Source organism: Rhinoraja longicauda, chromosome 18 (assembly GCF_053455715.1).
Source record: "Rhinoraja longicauda isolate Sanriku21f chromosome 18, sRhiLon1.1, whole genome shotgun sequence".
Classification (NCBI taxonomy): domain Eukaryota; kingdom Metazoa; phylum Chordata; class Chondrichthyes; order Rajiformes; family Arhynchobatidae; genus Rhinoraja; species Rhinoraja longicauda.
The window spans coordinates 9,021,179-9,038,622 of NC_135970.1; the positions used below are offsets into that span (position 1 = coordinate 9,021,179).

The 17,444-nt window shown below is 46.8% G+C and overlaps 1 protein-coding gene across 5 annotated transcripts in view; it reads right to left on the reverse strand.

Annotated features, from left to right (window-relative positions):
- pamr1b (peptidase domain containing associated with muscle regeneration 1b) overlaps positions 1 to 17,444 on the reverse strand; it is a 115,549-nt gene that overhangs the window by 39,369 nt on the left and 58,736 nt on the right. For all 5 annotated transcript variants that reach the window (XM_078415076.1, XM_078415073.1, XM_078415075.1 and 2 more), the window contains exons 2-4: positions 15,461 to 15,637; positions 11,153 to 11,278; positions 6,233 to 6,347 (exon numbers count right to left, since the gene is read on the reverse strand). In XM_078415076.1, the coding sequence (XP_078271202.1) occupies positions 6,233 to 6,347; positions 11,153 to 11,278; positions 15,461 to 15,590 (371 nt within the window). In that variant the 5' untranslated portion in view covers positions 15,591 to 15,637. The remainder of the gene's footprint in view (positions 1 to 6,232; positions 6,348 to 11,152; positions 11,279 to 15,460; positions 15,638 to 17,444) is intronic.

The following is a 17,444-nucleotide window of genomic DNA, read 5'->3' on the forward strand; positions in this document are numbered from 1 at the left end:
GGCAGCAGTTCCCTCAATACTTCCCTGCAGTGCTTCCATCTCCATGCACTAGGGCCTACAGCTCAAGTCATCAGTTCATACGTTTCCAAGTCATTGGAATAGAATTTGGTCGTTCACTCTACTTGGTCATTTGAAAATACCCAAAGACTTGGCCTCCACAGCCATATATGTGGCCATGAATTCCACAGATTCATCACCCTCTGACTAAAGATATTCCTCCTCGTCTCCTTTCTAAAGGTACATCTTTTTATTCTGAGGCTGTGCCCTCTGGTCCTAGACTCTCTGCTAATGGAAACATCCTCTCCGCATCTGCTCAATGCAGTCCCCATCCACAGACAATGGGTACAGTTTCTGAGACGGGGGAGGGTGATTCTGATGGACATGTCATCTGTGAGAATACAAGAGGTCATTCTGACGAATATGTCACTGTGCTGCCTGTGACACTTGTTCCCCCAGCAAGTTCACTTATTCAATTAACACCACCTCAAGACTGCAGAGTAACGGTGATTGAATCAAAATCTCCCAACTTGTTTGGTCACGACAAACAACAGCACCAGCATTGGCAGACATTGAGCTCCAAGGCTCGCAAGGAAGCATTAGGAGTAAATGAAACAATAACTTGATCATGTTGATAGATTCTTGGGGAAAACATCAGAGGAGAGGGCAGGGGGCAAGAACATTTGAAGAACCACAGAAAAATTCCAATAATTGGTGGTGCAAACTCAGTTGGCGGCGGCGCAAACAAGGACGACCCCGCCGACTGACGTGACCGCCAGGGACAAGTGAGGAGGGCCGTCGGTGAACGAGGGGCGCCGTCGGTGAGTAAGGCGCGCAGTCGATGAGCGAGGAGCGCCATCGGTGAGCGAGGGGCGCCATCGGTGAGCGAGGGGCGCCGTCGGTGAGCGAGGGGCGCCGTCGGTGAGCGAGGGGCGCCGTCGGTGAGCGAGGGGTGCCTTTGGTGAGCGAGGGGCGCCGTCGGTGAGCGAGGGGCGCCGTCGTTGAGTGAGGGGCGCCGTCCGTGAGCGAGGGGTGCTGTCGGTGAGTGAGGGGCGCCGTCGGTGAGTGAGGGGCACCGTCGGTGAGTGAGGGGCACCGTCGGTGAGCGAGGGGCGCCGTCGGTGAGCGAGGGGCGCCGTCGGTGAGCGAGGGGCGCAGTCGGTGAGTGAGGGGCACCGTCGGTGAGCGAGGGGCGCAGTCGGTGAGCGAGGGGAGCAGTCGGTAAGTGAGGGGTGCCGTCGGTGAGTGAAGGGCGCTGTCGGTGAGCGAGGAGGGCCAATGTGCTGGCAGTCGGTCGAGGACACAGCACCGACAACAAAGAGGGACCTGGTGGAATGGGGGTTGGGGGTGGGGGTTGGGCGGGGGGCAAGAGGAAGAGGGACCATCGGGACCATATTGAATACTTCTGTAACTTTGTCAGCGCCCTCTACGTGGCAACTCTTTGCATACTTGAGTATCGTATGCAAAGCAAAGAATTTCACTGTACCAAGTACATGTCACAATAAAGCATCAATCGATCAAAATATCAATCAATCAATCAATCAAAGAGTCAGTTTAATGGGAGGGGGGTATATACAAGCACTCCAGACCCTGGTTATGCCTGCAAATCCCTGGCGTTCTGGACACTGGCCACATACGTTCAGTTCTCATCCTTTCATACTGCTCCCACTCCACAGCCCAAACTAACGAGTGAGCCACATGCCAGACCATCAGGACTTCCGAACAATTGTTCGCTGGATTATCAGAGCTCCACTGTCGTTCCAGAACTCGGACCCAGAGAACTGAAGCCATCAGCCGCCACTGAGGAGGGTGATCAAGTGGCCCAAGATTAAGGTTGGATGAGGTTACAGAGGCAGAGAGAGCAGGGAATGGAGAGGTAGAGAACTGGGGTGAGAATATTAGACCCAAGCAGTTAAATAGACAGATATTAAAACCTGTAGGAAGGAATTGCAGATGCTGGTTTAAACCGAAAATAGACACAAAAAGCTGGAGTAACTCAGCGGGTCAGGCAGCATCTCTGGAGAAAAGGACTAGGTGACGTTTCAGGTCGAGATCCTTCTTCAGTCTGACCCGCTGAGTTACTCCAGCTTTTTATGTCAATCTTAGATGTTAAGGCACTTCCTTAAAACAGACAACATTAATTTCAAACAGGAGGTGGCACCAAAGCTCCAACCTTGGGACGTTCTTTATCAACACTATATTGCCAAGTGGATTCAGAATATTGTCTACTCAATGCGGACAGATTAAAAAGCCAACAGGGCAATTGGTGCCAGAAGCACAACTTCACTGTCATTCCAAAATGCAAATGTGTTGGGTGAAAGTCGCAACAGTGCACGTCTTTATTCCAAGATCACCCTCCACTCTGGGGTGTAGCCCTGGGATTGCAGGAGGCCAGCTTCAGCACAAAGTTGGGCATCCATGAGGCACTATGGAGCCTCAGCAACACTACCGTATACAACGGCACGGTAGAGCTGCTGCCTTACAGCGCCAGAGACCCAGATTCAATCCTGACCAAGGGTAGTGTCTGTACGGAGTTTGTACATTCTCCCTGTGACCTGCATGGGTTTTCTCTGGGATCTCCGGTTTCCACCCACACTCCAAAGAAGTACAGGTCTATAGTTTAATTGGCTTGGTAAAATTGTAAATTGGCCCTAGTGTGCGGAGGATAGTCGATACGGGGTTTGTACATTTTCCCCATGACCTGCGTGGGTTTTCTCCGGGAGCTCCGGTTTCATCCCACACCCCAGAGTGTGTCCCTAGTGTGTGTAGGGTAGTGTTAGTGTATGGTGATTGCTGGTTGGTGCGGTGGGCCGAACGGCCTATTTCCGCGCTGTTTCTCTACATTAAATTAAACTAAAAACGAAACCTCATGGACCACCATGTCTCTCGCTCTATCATCACATTAAGGATGTGGTTGCACTGGAGAGGGTGAAGGACGGATGCTGCCTTCAATGGAACACTTCTGTTATGAGGACAGACTAGATACACTGTGTTTGTTATCCCGAGAGTGGAGGAGACCGAGGAGGGACAGTAGGGGTAGTTCTGTTCCAACGAGTGTTGTCATAGCAATAACAACATTTAGGGAGATCGGAGCCAGGTACGGGCAAATGGGACTGGCTTGGATGGGACATCTTGGTCGGCATTAACAGTCACTGTTCCGATTCTCTCCAGATGGAATCACAAAAGGACCTTGAAAACCCCCCTGGGCAACAAGCAATATCGTGACTGTGGTGCTGAAATCCTGCAGCCCACTCTGGCTGTATCTCTGACCTCATTCACAATTCTGGCATCCTGACAAGGTAGATCATTGTTATGTAGATGTTCTGTGCACAAAATGGAGGACACATCCAGCCTACTTACCACACAGCCAGTCTACTCTCCAGGGGAACCAAAGTGCAGTCAAGGGGCGCGTACTCTCCAGTAATGCTCTCCCTGATGCCCTCTTTGGGATTTGTCACTGTTTGGGATTGGAGCGATATGGATCATGTGTAGGCAGATGAAGATAGTGTATCTCGGCATCATATACAGCCCGGACATTGCGAGCCGGAGGACCTGCCCCTGTACTCTGTTGTTCTATGTTCAACTGTCTCTGTCACAATCACTCGTCTCCAGACCTCATCACAGCCCAGGTCTCAAAAGCTGGAATTCCAGAGGTGGAGGGATTGTGATGGTCCCAGACTTCATGGCAGCATCTGCAGGGTAGTGTCCCAGTGCCAACCATCTTCCTTCCATTAAAGGGGCATGTTCGATGATAGAACTAGTGTATGTGTGATTGCTGGTCGGCGCAGACTCGGTGGGGCGAAGCGCCTGTTTCTACACCGTATCTCTAAACTAAACTAACTAAACAAGTCAATTCCATTTGCGGCTCCTCAACACTGGTCTGCATGCAGCAAGACCCAGGCTATGGTCATGCACAGCTTATGTGTGGGATGTAACATTCACAAGAGCGGGAGGCAGAAAATATATCTAACAGGATTGATTTTGACCATGTATCCTTCCCTTTCAGAAGCACTGGCCATCATGAAGTCCCCCACCATCAACATCCAGGGTTGACCATGACCATGCGGCACGGTGGCGCAGCGGTAGAGTTGCTGCCTTACAACGAATGCAGCGTCGGAGACTCAGGTTCGATCCTGACTGCGGGCGCCGTCTGTACGGAGTGCGTACGTTCTCCCCGTGACCTGCGTGGGTTTTCTCCGACATCTTCGGTTTCCTCCCACACTCCAAAGACATACAGGTTTGTAGGTTAATTGGCTGGGCAAATGTAAAAATTGTCCCTGGTGGGTGTAGGATAGTGTTAGTGTGCGGGGATCGCTGGGCGGCGCGGACCCGGTGGGCCGAAGGGCCTGTTTCTGCGCTGTATCTCTAAATCTAAAAATCTAACAACAAAGTGAAATAGGAACGTAAACACTGCAACTCCCAGAGCAGCTTCATGGCTGGGTATCCAGTGGTAAGTGACTCACCTACTGACACCTCAAAGCCTTTCTAACATCTACAAGCCCTTCTAACATCTACAAGCCCATGTCAGGAGTGTGAGGGTGAGATCAATGCAGCCATAATAACACACAAGAAGCCCGATAAAGTGGCTCAGCAGTGCAGCGGCAGAGTTGCTGCCTCACAGCACCAGAGGCCCGGGTTCAATCCTGACTACAGGTGCAGTCTGTATGGAGTTTGTATGTTCTCCCTGTGACTGCGTGGGTTTTCTCTGGGTGCTCCGCTTTCCTCCCACATTCCAAGGACATACAATTTGTGGGTTAATAGGCTTCTGTAAATTGTCTCTAGTGTGTAGGATAGAACTAGTGTGTGGGTGATTGCTGGTCAGAGCAGACTCAGTGGATCGAAGGGCCCTGTTTCCACACCTTATCACCACACCTTATCACCAAACCAAACCAAACCAAACCAAACCAAACCAAACCAAACCAAACCAAACCAAACCAAACCAAACCAAACCAAACCAAACCAAACCAAACCAAACCAAACCAAACCAAACCAAACCAAACCAAACCAAACCAAACCAAACCAAACCAAACCAAACCAAACCAAACCAAACCAAACCAAACCAAACCAAACCAAACCAAACCAAACCAAACCAAACCAAACCAAACCAAACCAAACCAAACCAAACCAAACCAAACCAAACCAAACCAAACCAAACCAAACCAAACCAAACCAAACCAAACCAAACCAAACCAAACCAAACCAAACCAAACCAAACCAAACCAAACCAAACCAAACCAAACCAAACCAAACCAAACCAAACCAAACCAAACCAAACCAAACCAAACCAAACCAAACCAAACCAAACCAAACCAAACCAAACCAAACCAAACCAAACCAAACCAAACCAAACCAAACCAAACCAAACCAAACCAAACCAAACCAAACCAAACCAAACCAAACCAAACCAAACCAAACCAAACCAAACCAAACCAAACCAAACCAAACCAAACCAAACCAAACCAAACCAAACCAAACCAAACCAAACCAAACCAAACCAAACCAAACCAAACCAAACCAAACCAAACCAAACCAAACCAAACCAAACCAAACCAAACCAAACCAAACCAAACCAAACCAAACCAAACCAAACCAAACCAAACCAAACCAAACCAAACCAAACCAAACCAAACCAAACCAAACCAAACCAAACCAAACCAAACCAAACCAAACCAAACCAAACCAAACCAAACCAAACCAAACCAAACCAAACCAAACCAAACCAAACCAAACCAAACCAAACCAAACCAAACCAAACCAAACCAAACCAAACCAAACCAAAGCAGTCTGTTTGACTGATACCTCTTCTACCATCCGAAACATTCACTCCCTCCTTCTACAAAATACACTGCAGCCATTCACAGAGGCTATTTCAATAACACTTCCTAAATCCCCAACCTCCACCTCCAAGAATGCCAAGGGCACCAGGTGCATGGGGAACATGATCTGCAGGCTTCTCTTCGGATCCCACGCCAGCCTGACTTGGAAATATATCAGCAGTCCTTCATCACCACAGGGGCTACATCCACAACTGCATTGTTGGAGCACCTTTATCAGAGGGACTGGGGTGGTCCAAGAAGATGGTTCACCACCACCACCATTACCTTCTCACGGGGGAGCTTTGCTTGGACAATAAATGTTGGCCTTGACATAGAAATGCTTATTCAAGGCCAACCTCAGTACCATGACTTAGCATATAAAGAGGTGTCCAAACCTACACATGATAAACCCATCCTACCTTAATTCAACAGTGAAATTTGGATTCACTGATATGGACCACTCACAGTGGGAGTTGCTGGGGTATCCTTCCAGCACAATATGTCCTCTTGAAGCATTTATAACAGCCCCACACTCTGGAAACAGAAAAAATGCTCATCAAGTCTGTTGAGTGGTTCCGTGTAACGTACAGCTTAATCCATACATATCCCTCCTAAAATACTTGTAGTTCAGTTTAGTTTCCAGTTCACAAAGTGCTGGAATAACTCAGCAGGTCGGGCAGCATCTCGGGAGAGAAGGAATGGGTGACGTTTCGGGTCGAGACCCTTCTTCAGACCCTTCTTCACCCATTCCTTCTCTCCCGAGATGCTGCCCGACCTGCTGAGTTACTCTAGCACTTTGTGAATAAATACCTTCGATTTGTACCAGCATCTGCAGTTATTTTCTTATAGTTTCCAGTTCAATTTAGTTTATTGTCACGTGTACTGAGGTACAGTGAAAAGCTTTTGTTGCGTGCTAACCAGTCAGCGGAAAGACACTACATGATTACAATCGAGCCATTCACATTGCCCAGCAACTGCCTCACTCTTCCACCATACATATCTCGCCTTTGAATTTAATTGATTTGAATTGATTTATTTATTCGTGTTATCACACAACTGTATGCCAATCACGAGCAGATTTTAGTGCCACGTCGTTGGCCAGCATAGCAGGAGCGTTCTCATCACGGTCCCTGTCAGATTCTACAAGGATCTGCAAATCCTGCTACCACACCACACGCTGCACCCATTGAATTGAATTGAATACTTTAACGTCACATGTGAGAAGTCGCAGTGAAATTCTTTGCTCGCATACCTTGGCAAGATATGCAAATAGTCGTCCATACAGGGCGCTTACAAAGTCACAAATTCCACCCCCCACCCCCAGCGCCAGTTCCCCCTCTGTTCTCTCCCCCCCCCCCCCCCCCCCATGGCAGTCCCCCCATGCCAGGTCTTCCATTGTCCATTGTTCTTCCCCCTCTCTCACGGCGGTCCCCCCATGCCGGGTCCTCCATTGTCCATCGTTCTTCCCGCTCCTCCATGGCGGTCCCCCCATGCCGGGTCCTCCATTGTTCTTCCCCCTCCCCCATGGCAGTCCCCCCACACCAGGTCTTCCATTGTCCATCATTCTTCCCCCTCCCCCATGGCAGTCCCCCCACATCAGGTCCTCCATCGACCATGGTCCATTGTCCATTAACCTTCCCTCCTCACTCTTTCACCCTCCGCCCTTCACGATATTTGATCCCATTCTCTGACTAGTCATGCCCTTCTCTTCTTTCATTCACCCCGTCCTTCAGTCCCGTAAACATTTCTCTCCACGTATCTCCAAGTTTCCCAAATCCCATTTGCTTCTTTCAATATTTATGACACTTTTCTAGTTTTCTTGAGTACTTTGCCAGCTGTTTCTACTTTTTCCAAAAAAAAAATCAATGTCAAGACCCCATTAGTCCACTGCTGCGCGCAATTACTTTTCATCAGTATTTATCCTGGAGAGCTCCACTGAATGGAGACAAGTGATTGATTACTGGAATAACAGCAATCAATTGCCAAATCTAAGGGAGACCAAATAAATAACCCTATGGTTACTGGGGATAAGTAAGCTCAAGAACTGTTGCTAGGATAAATAAGTCGAAGTTAGAGTGGGAAACATTATGGAGAAGCAAAATTTCCTCACTCGGAAGGTTGTAAATCTGTGGAATTCTCTAACCCACAGAGGTGCAGTCACTGAGTAATTTTAACCCTGAGTTTGATCGTTTTTTGACTCTCTGGAATTCAAGGGAAATGGGGACTGTGCAGGAAAGTGGATGAGCTGGCTTTGCTGGATGTGAGTGTAGTTTCAGACGGCCGAACTGTGTTCCTAATGTTTTAACTCCTCATCTCTAATGGTAGGGGCACAGAGTACCAGCTTCTCTAGGGCATGTGGCCGTCTGGGTTAGAGAATTCCTAGGGTACAACTTAACCAAAGCGAGTGGCACATAAAATACCAGACTAACCCTGGCGTGGAGGCAAAGTGTCACCTATAGACAGATAGTCATAGAATCAGAGAGTCATAGTGTGATACAGTGTGGAAACAGGCCCCTCGGCCCATCTTGCCCACACCAGCCAACATGTCCCAGCTACACTAGTCCCACCTGCCTGCGTTTGGACCATATCCTATAACTTGTCCTATCCATGTACCTGTCTAACTGTTTCTGAAACGTTGGGATAGTCCCAGCCTCAACTACCTCCTCTGGCAGCGTATTCCATACACCCACCACCCTTTGTGTGAAAAGATGTATGTGATTGCCAGAGTCCCGAGTGACAATGTGTGTAGAGTGCAGCTTTATCAAAGGAGATAGGAGCAACAGGTTAACCAAGGGGAATGGATATGGATGGTTACTTTAACCTGAGATCGTGGGTGTGATGTACCAATTTTAACTGGACCAGCAGAGAGAAATATCTATCGCTTGCCTTTAAATCAGCACATCCTTGTTTCTTACGACCAACATATCTAGTGGGAGTAGATAAAAGTTAGTGGTTTAACTAGCAAAGAATGTGGGATCAGCATGAAAGTGGGAAGACGGTTTCATTGTTGGTAGAGAAAGGGGAGAAGCTTGTTAGTTATAGGGTAACAACTGCTCAGTCACACAGTAACAAGAGTGGGAAGAAGCTCCAAAATACCTTAACTATGGGAATAGCAAGTTGTAGTCTAGTTGAATCAATGGGAATTACAATACAGTGTCGGATTAACCTTCACTGAAATAAGTACAAGGGGAGAAGAGTTATTGTCTAATTTGGTATAGGGGGAAATTCTGTATATTTTGCTGTAGATTTACTGATCAGGCAGAAAGACGAAGTTATTAGATAGTGATATTAAAATGATAAAACAAGAAACTGCAGGTGCTGGTTTACACAAAAGGACATAAAGTACTGGAGAAACTCAGCAGGTCAGTCAGCATCTCAGGCGAACATGAATAGGTGACGTTTCGGGTCAAGACCCTTCTTCAGACTCTGAAGAAGGCTCTCGACCTGAAACGTCACCTAAGCAAATTCTCCAGAGAGACTGCCTACGCGCTGAATTACTCCAGCACTTCATGTCCTTTTGATAGTGATGTGAGTGAGGAGGAATCCTGAGGTCAGTACTTTAAGCATCGGCTCTGTGAAGTGGACACAACGTCAGTCCCCCAAGTAGACACAAAATGCTGGAACAACTCAGCAGGACAGTCAACATCGTTGGAGAAAAGGAATGGGCGACATTTCAGGTCGAGACCCTTCCTCAGACTGAGAGCCAGGAGAGAGGGAAATGAGAAATGGAAGGGTAAGGTGTGAAAACGATGGATCAATGTAAACGATGATCAATGATCGTCCCCAAGTGTCTGATTCAGAGCTTGCTCGATTTAAGAAACCTGATATGTGCTCCATAACTAGAGCTATGTCTATGTCTATGTCTAAGACAATGTATTCTGTAGTGAATGGCGGACTGGAGGAACACCTCATATGTCATTTGAAGCTCAAGAGTCAAGAGATCGTAAAGACAAAGACAATGCAGAGTCAGAGACAGGGACAATCGCCAGCATCAAGAGGGACTGGGCACTGGGATCCCAAGAGAAGGCACCGACTTAGTGACTTCTACAGATATTGCACCATGGAAATAGATGGTGAGACTTCAGGATGTCGAAACCCCATTGAAGGTTAGTGTTGGGACCTCAGATATTTGAGATTGCATGGGATCAATACATAGCCCCTCAGAATCAATAACCTGCCTGATCCTTTGCGACACAAAGTGCTGGAGTAACTCAGCAGGTCAGTCAGCATCTCAGGCGAACATGAATAGGTGACGTTTTGGGTCAAGAGCCTTCTTCAGACTCTGAAGAAGGCTCTCGACCTGAAACGTCACCTATCCAAATTCTCCAGAGAGGCTGCCTACCGCGCTGAATTACTCCAGCACTTCGTGTCCTTTTGATAGTGATGTGAGTGAGGAGGAATCCTGCCTGGTCCCTTGCGACAAAGGGATAGAGGGATCAGTTGCTTGAGATTCCCAGCAACTTACTCTTCCATACATTATCGACCCTTCTGTCTTGCATCATCACCCTTTGCATGATTTAATTCTTCCTATCTCCAGCTTATCACTGATCTTCCCCCTTTGACTGACAATAGACAATAGGTGCAGGAGTAGGCCATTCGGCCCGTTCGAGCCAGCACCACCATTCAATGTGATCATGGCTGATCATTCTCTGAACTTGTTTAAAGCTCTTTACATATTTGACCTTTCACAGCTACATCAGAAAGAAGAGGGCAGCACTGTGGCACAACGGCGGCACAGTGGCAAAACGGTAGAGTTGGTGCCTCACAGTGCCAGGGACCCGGGTTCGATCCTGACTACGAGTGCAGTATGTACAGAGCTTGTATATTCTCCAGTGACCACATGGGTTTTCTCCGGGTGCTCCGGTTTCCTCCCACATTCCAAAAACCTGCGGGTTTGTCGGTTAATTGGCCTCAGTAAATTGTCCCTAGTATGCAGGATAGAACGAGTGCACGCGTGATCACTGGTCAGCGAGGACTCAGTGGGCCGAAAGGCCTGTTTTCACACTGTATCTCTAAACTAAACTAAATGAAACATTAACTTATTTCCCTCTCTCTCTCTCTCTCTGCCTGACCTACTGAACATTCCCAGCATTCTGAGTTTTTAAAATTTCACCCTCTTAATATTGGCTTTTATTTCTTGTATTTGGAGGTAAATATGCCTCTCCCTCAGAGATAGAATTGCAAGGAACTTTGTACGCGGCCTTGTGGAGCTTCTAGTAGCAATGATGAAACGTCTGATATGCCTTTTGTGTTCACTCCCACAGCAGCCTTTCAGTCAGTTATGAACACAGCCCTTTTCACTCGGAAAGGTTGACAGATATGTCCTCGCCGTTACTTACTCAAGCAGTCTCCTCCTGACCAGCCAGTGTGGCATTCAGAGCAGTAAAGCCCTTTGATGTAGAAGTCATCCAATGTCCCCCACGAGCCATTGTTACATCTCTTGCAGCTGTCAAAGATGACACAGCCTGGAACAAAGAACGCCAACATTCAATACCTGCTGCATCTAAAGGTTGAGCGAGGAATCTAAAGAGAATAAAATCGGCAATTGTACAATATTGGCCTTTGGATGAAAGGCGTGGGGTGGGGAGAAGGGGAGGTGTTTATGCCAATAAAGAGGTCACAGTGCAAGTGCTTTCTGATACAAACAAATATAGTAGTTTCCTTTATTTAGTAGATACTGGTAGCATGGGTGGTGAAAGCAGGTATTGGGGAAGTGGGGGAAGGGACACTGGAATTTAGAAGGATGAGAGGAGATCTTATCGAAACGTATAAGATTATTAAGGGGTTGGACACGTTAGAGGCAGGAAACATGTTCCCAATGTTGGGGGAGTCCAGAACAAGGGGCCACAGTTTAAGAATAAGGGGTAGGCCATTTAGAACTGAGATGAGGAAAAACTTTTTCAGTCAGAGAGTTGTAAATCTGTGGAATTCTCTGCCTCAGAAGGCAGTGTAGGCCAATTCTCTGAATGCATTCAAGAGAGAGCTAGATAGAGCTCTTAAGGATAGCGGAGTCAGGGGGTATGGGGAGAAGGCAGGAACGGGGTACTGATTGACAATGATCAGCCATGATCACATTGAATGGCGGTGCTGGCTCGAAGGGCCGAATGGCCTCCTCCTGCACCTATTGTCTATTGCCAGAACTAACTGTTGAGCCTCCTTGAGGTGTTGTGGGCCTCACAAAGCCCTAAACGGACATTCCCCCTCCTACATCAAAAATCTTCTAACCCACCTCTCTAACTCCAGGTCCCTCAGGTCGGCCGACTTGGGGCTACTCACTATCCCATGGTCTAGGCTTAAGCTCAGGGGTGACCGCGCTTTTGCGGTTGCAGCTCCTAGACTGTGGAACAGCATCCCTCTCCCCATCAGAACTGCCCCCTCCATCGACTCCTTTAAGTCCAGGCTCAAAACCTATTTCTACTCCCTAGCGTTTGAGGCCCATTGAGGAGGCGCTGTGAACTGTTTTGTATGTGCTGTTATGTTTGTGTGCCACTGTATGTTTCATTTTTTCCTTAGTACCTAATCAGATGTACAGCACTTTGGTCAACCTGGGTTGTTTTTAAATGTGCTATATAAATAAAATTGACTTGACTTGACTTGACAACCAGCGAAGGGAGGTGCCCACTGATAACCACAATGATATACTTGCATCTACACGATTATAATTTTTTGGTGCTTATGTAGATAGCTGATTATTGCATATGGAGTTAGTTATTGCCCTTAGTATAATTTAGTATAATCAGTTTAGATGCTACTTTGGCTTTGCACTTGGTTTTCTTGATTGAACACTTATCCTGGTGTTACAGCACAAGTACTTTGTGTTTTAATTGTAATTTAACACAAAGATCACAAAATGTGGGCAACACTTATTGGAACCTAAGTCACATGATGATTTGACAGAGGCATTTATGAAGAATTGTGGCTGAGCACAATTATAGATCTTGGGGGGGAAAAAAGCATTCATATAAGATTAAAAGGAAGGGTTTTAGGAGTGGGAACAGGGAAATTTATGTTTACAGAGAGGGTTATGTATGAAATAGGAATCGTTTGCCTCAGAAGGTTTGGGTTAGTTTGATTTGGTTAATTATGTCAAGGGGTATTGAGATACACCGAAAAGCTTTTGTTTACATGTTATCCGAGTAAATCAAACAATACTATACATGAGTACAATCAAGCCATGCACAAGTACAACAGGTAGAGCAACGAGAAAACTACCAGAGTGCAGAATATCGTTTCTCAGCATTGTAGCACACCAGTACTTGGAGGCAGCGCAGTGTCACAGCGGTAGAGTTGCTGCCTTACAGCGCCAGAGACCCATGTTCCATCCTGACAATGAGTGCTGTCTGTATGAAGTTTGTATGTTCTCCCCTTGATTGCATGGGATTTCTCTGGGTGCGCTGGTTGCCTCCCACACTCCAAAGACGTACAGGTTTGTCAGTTAATTGGCTTCAGTAAGTTGTAAAATTGCCCCTTGTGGTGTTAGTGTACAGTGTTGGCATAGTATAGTGGTATAGTGTTAATGTCAGCACAGACTTGGTAGGCCGAATGGCCTGTTTCTGTGCTGTATCTCTAAAGTCTAAAGTTCCAGAAGAAAAAGTTCCATGTCCACAATGAGGTTGGTTGGATAATAGGGGCTGTTCCCTAGCTTGTGGAAGGACCATTCAGAAATCTGATAACAGCGTGGAACAAGCTGTTCCTGAGTCTGGAGGTGTGTGCATTCAAGTTTCTGTACCTTCTGCATGACAGGACCCTAACCCTAACCCTAACCCACACCGACCAGAAGTAGTTCTCTTTCCCTGATGAAGCTACTGCGATTCCACACAGAGAGTGGTGAATCTGTGGAATTCTCTGCCACAGAAGATAGTTGAGGCCAGTTCATTGGCTATATTTAAGAGGGAGTTAGATGTGGCCCTTGTGGCTAAAGGGTATGGAGAGAAGGCAGGTACGGGATACTGAGTTGGATGATCAGCCATGATCATATTGAATGGCGGTGCAAGCTCGAAGGGCCAAATGGCATACTCCTGCACCTATTTTCTATGTTCCTATGTAAGAAGGAATGACAGTGGTGGGAAAGGTCCTTGAATCAGAGATGGTAAGGGTGGGTGGGAGGGTGGGGGGGGATTAAGAGGAGGCAACAATTTATGGAGCACGTGATAGATAAGGGACAGTACGACCACTTGAGCTGAATGGCCTGTTTCTATGGTGACCATTCTTTATACTGCTCTTTCCACAACCTGCTGCAACTGGCCATTCAACACTTGCAAACCTAACACCATGTGTCTGAAACTACATGACCATACAAAGCATCCCAAAGCACAATCCCATCTCACATCCATCCGGCACTCTCTGGCAAAAGTATACAAAGTGCCAACGGGAAAGTGACCCTGACCCAGTGTTGGTGCCCTGTATCCGAGGGCAATGAGGTCAAGTGGATCACCCGAAACTTCATGACAAAACGTTTATTTAAAAGAATACATGCAGGTTGGTGGAGGGAGGAGGGTTTAATACTCTGGGGCAGTGGGGTGAATAGTATTGTTTGATTTACTCGGACAGAGGGAGGAGGGTTTAATACTCTGGGGCAGTGGGGTGAATAGTATTGTTTGATTTACTCGGACAGAGGGAGGAGGGTTTAATACTCTGGGGCAGTGGGGTGAATAGTATTGTTTGATTTACTCGGACAGAGGGAGGAGGGTTTAATACTCTGGGGCAGTGGGGTGAATAGTATTGTTTGATTTACTCGGACAGAGGGAGGAGGGTTTAATACTCTGGGGCAGTGGGGTGAATAGTATTGTTTGATTTACTCGGACAGAGGGAGGAGGGTTTAATACTCTGGGGCAGTGGGGTGAATAGTATTGTTTGATTTACTCGGACAGAGGGAGGAGGGTTTAATACTCTGGGGCAGTGGGGTGAATAGTATTGTTTGATTTACTCGGACAGAGGGCGGAGGGTTTAATACTCTGGGGCAGTGGGGTGAATAGTATTGTTTGATTTAATCGGACAGAGGGAGGAGGGTTTAATACTCTGGGGCAGTGGGGTGAATAGTATTGTTTGATTTACTCGGACAGAGGGAGGAGGGTTTAATACTCTGGGGCAGTGGGGTGAATAGTATTGTTTGATTTACTCAGACAGTGGGATACATTCATGCTTTTTCTACTTTGACAACTTCTGCGACAATTGAGCATTGTGCAAAGGGGAGGTGTCAACATGGACCAGAACAATGGAATTCTACTTGTTGCAGCTTTTACAGGCTCATTAAATGGAGCAACATGACAAACAAATAAATAAACAAACAATAATGAAGAACACAATAAATTGTCAGTTATATTAGGTAACCAGGCTGTAATAGTGAGAGACAAAATACACAGCGCAATCTCATATAAAGTCCATAGTAGTTCAGTGCTGAGGTAGGGTTGCGATTGGGGTTGTGCGGTGTGGTTCAAGGAAGCAAGCAAAGCAAGCCACCGACACAGGCCCTAACCCACAGGCAGGGCCCGCTTCCAGTAGACCCTTCTCAGCTTGCCTCTTTACCCGTCGTGGCTGTTTGCTGGCAATATCAGGGAGATAACTTCTATCCCTGCCAAACTTCAGTGGTTACAAGGGGTATAATGGCTGGCCACGCACTCTCAAGGCACCAGGAAGCTTCACCTTACCTGGGTGGATCAGACAAGAGTCGCATTCATTGTCCTCATTCCGGCAGCATGGGACAGAATAGCCCACAACTTCCTGTTTTCCAGGGCAGGTGCATTCAATCTGATCTGTCTCACAGCATTCCCGACACATGATGTTCCACTCCGCTCCTGGACAGTCCTCGTTGATGAGAGTATAACCTGCAAGCAAAATGGAAAAGGCAATGGCTGTTCACACTCCTGGCAAATTGAGAGGTCGTTTATATTGTGGCAACAGAGAAGTGAAAGATGGTTTGTTGTAAATGGGTGCCTTCTGGAGATGAACAGGAGTGTGAGGAGAGAAACTGGTGTGACATTCAGACCCAGGAAGCATCATCCCAAACAGATACAAAATGCTGGAGTAACTCAGCGAGACAGACAGCATCTCGAGACCCTTCTTCAGACTGAGAGTCAAGGGAAAGGGAAACAAGAGCTATAGACCGTGATATATAGAGAGATATAGAACAAATGAATGAAAGATATGCTAAAAAGTAATGATGATAAAGGAGGCATGCCATTGCTAGCTGTGCCCTAGGTGAAAACGAGTTACATACAATGAGACTCAAAAAGACAACTTTGAAACTAGTACAATGATTCGGGTGAAGGTAACCTTGCAACCCCCTCTTTCCATCCCTCCCCCATCCTTCTCTCCAGAGATGCTGTCCGACACGCTGAGTTACTCCAGCTTTTTGCGTCTATCTTCTGTTTAAACTAGCATCTGCAGTTCCTTCCTACAAAAACATCATCTTACCATTGAAGCCAGGCGTTTAATGGTGATATTTAGATATTGTGTTGTTTTTCACACACCGATGTATAATTTATGTTTTTGAGTATTGTCTATGTCCCTGTGATGCTGCCATAAGCAAGGTTGGTCATTGTACCTGCACCTCACTGCACGTGTACATAAGACAATACACTTTAACTTGAACTTAACTGATAGAAAGCCACAGAAGTGGATTTAAAGTGGAGTTAAAACCGCTGATGCTGGGATTGGGGGGGGGTTTAGTTGGATGGGCAGTAAAGGTGCATATATGAAGCTGAGGTGTCTATTAGTCAAGAGTCATGAGCCAAGAGTGTTTACTTGTCATAATGCACCAACAACGGTACAAAGAAATTCTTACTTGCAGCAGCAAGATTGGATTATAAACATAATACTCAAGCTAAACATTCTACAAATTAATAACCCCAATACTAGTGTAAAGAAGCCCAAAATCCTTTGTGCAACCAAAGACAGTCCATCGTTTATGGTTTAGTTAGAGTTGTGTCGTGTTCAAGATCCTGGTGGTTGTTGGGAAGAAACTATTCTTGGAAGTTAAATATTCTTGGAAGAAAAACAAAATGTATCAGGAAAGCGTGATCACAACTCCTTCCAAGGTGCATTACATCCAACTTTACTTCTAAGGCAAATTATATCTATAGGCGATATATAAGGCGATATTTAACTATATTGTAAAAAGTGGATGCCATACATTGAGCAGTTCGCTGCAGAGAAACAATGCTCTTCACATGAATATGCTATCTCCTTCTCTGCCATCTAACTTCCAACATCAGAATGGCCATTGTGAGTATAATCCACTTGTAATGATCGTGACCAAGTTAGCGTCTGAAGATGCAGCCTTACCACCACGTTTTATTGCAGCATTGTTGCTGTTGCCTTCCATCCATGTATCTTACTTAAGAAAACAATGAAGGTGGCTACCAGACTGATTGGCTCCATGTCAGCACCCAAAGCATCAATGCCATCAGTTCCATACTCCTCCTCATACCCCTCCTCATCTCCCTCAAACCCTGCAACGTACATCCTCCCACTTGCCCATTAACTGTTGGCACCACTACCGCAGCACTGCAGCTGGTGGAGCTGAGGCCTCACAGCACCATGGACCCAGGTTAGATCCGGAGCTCGCATGCTGCCTGTGTGGAGTTTGCACATTCTCCCTGTGACCGCGTGGTTTTCGTCCAGGTGCTCCGG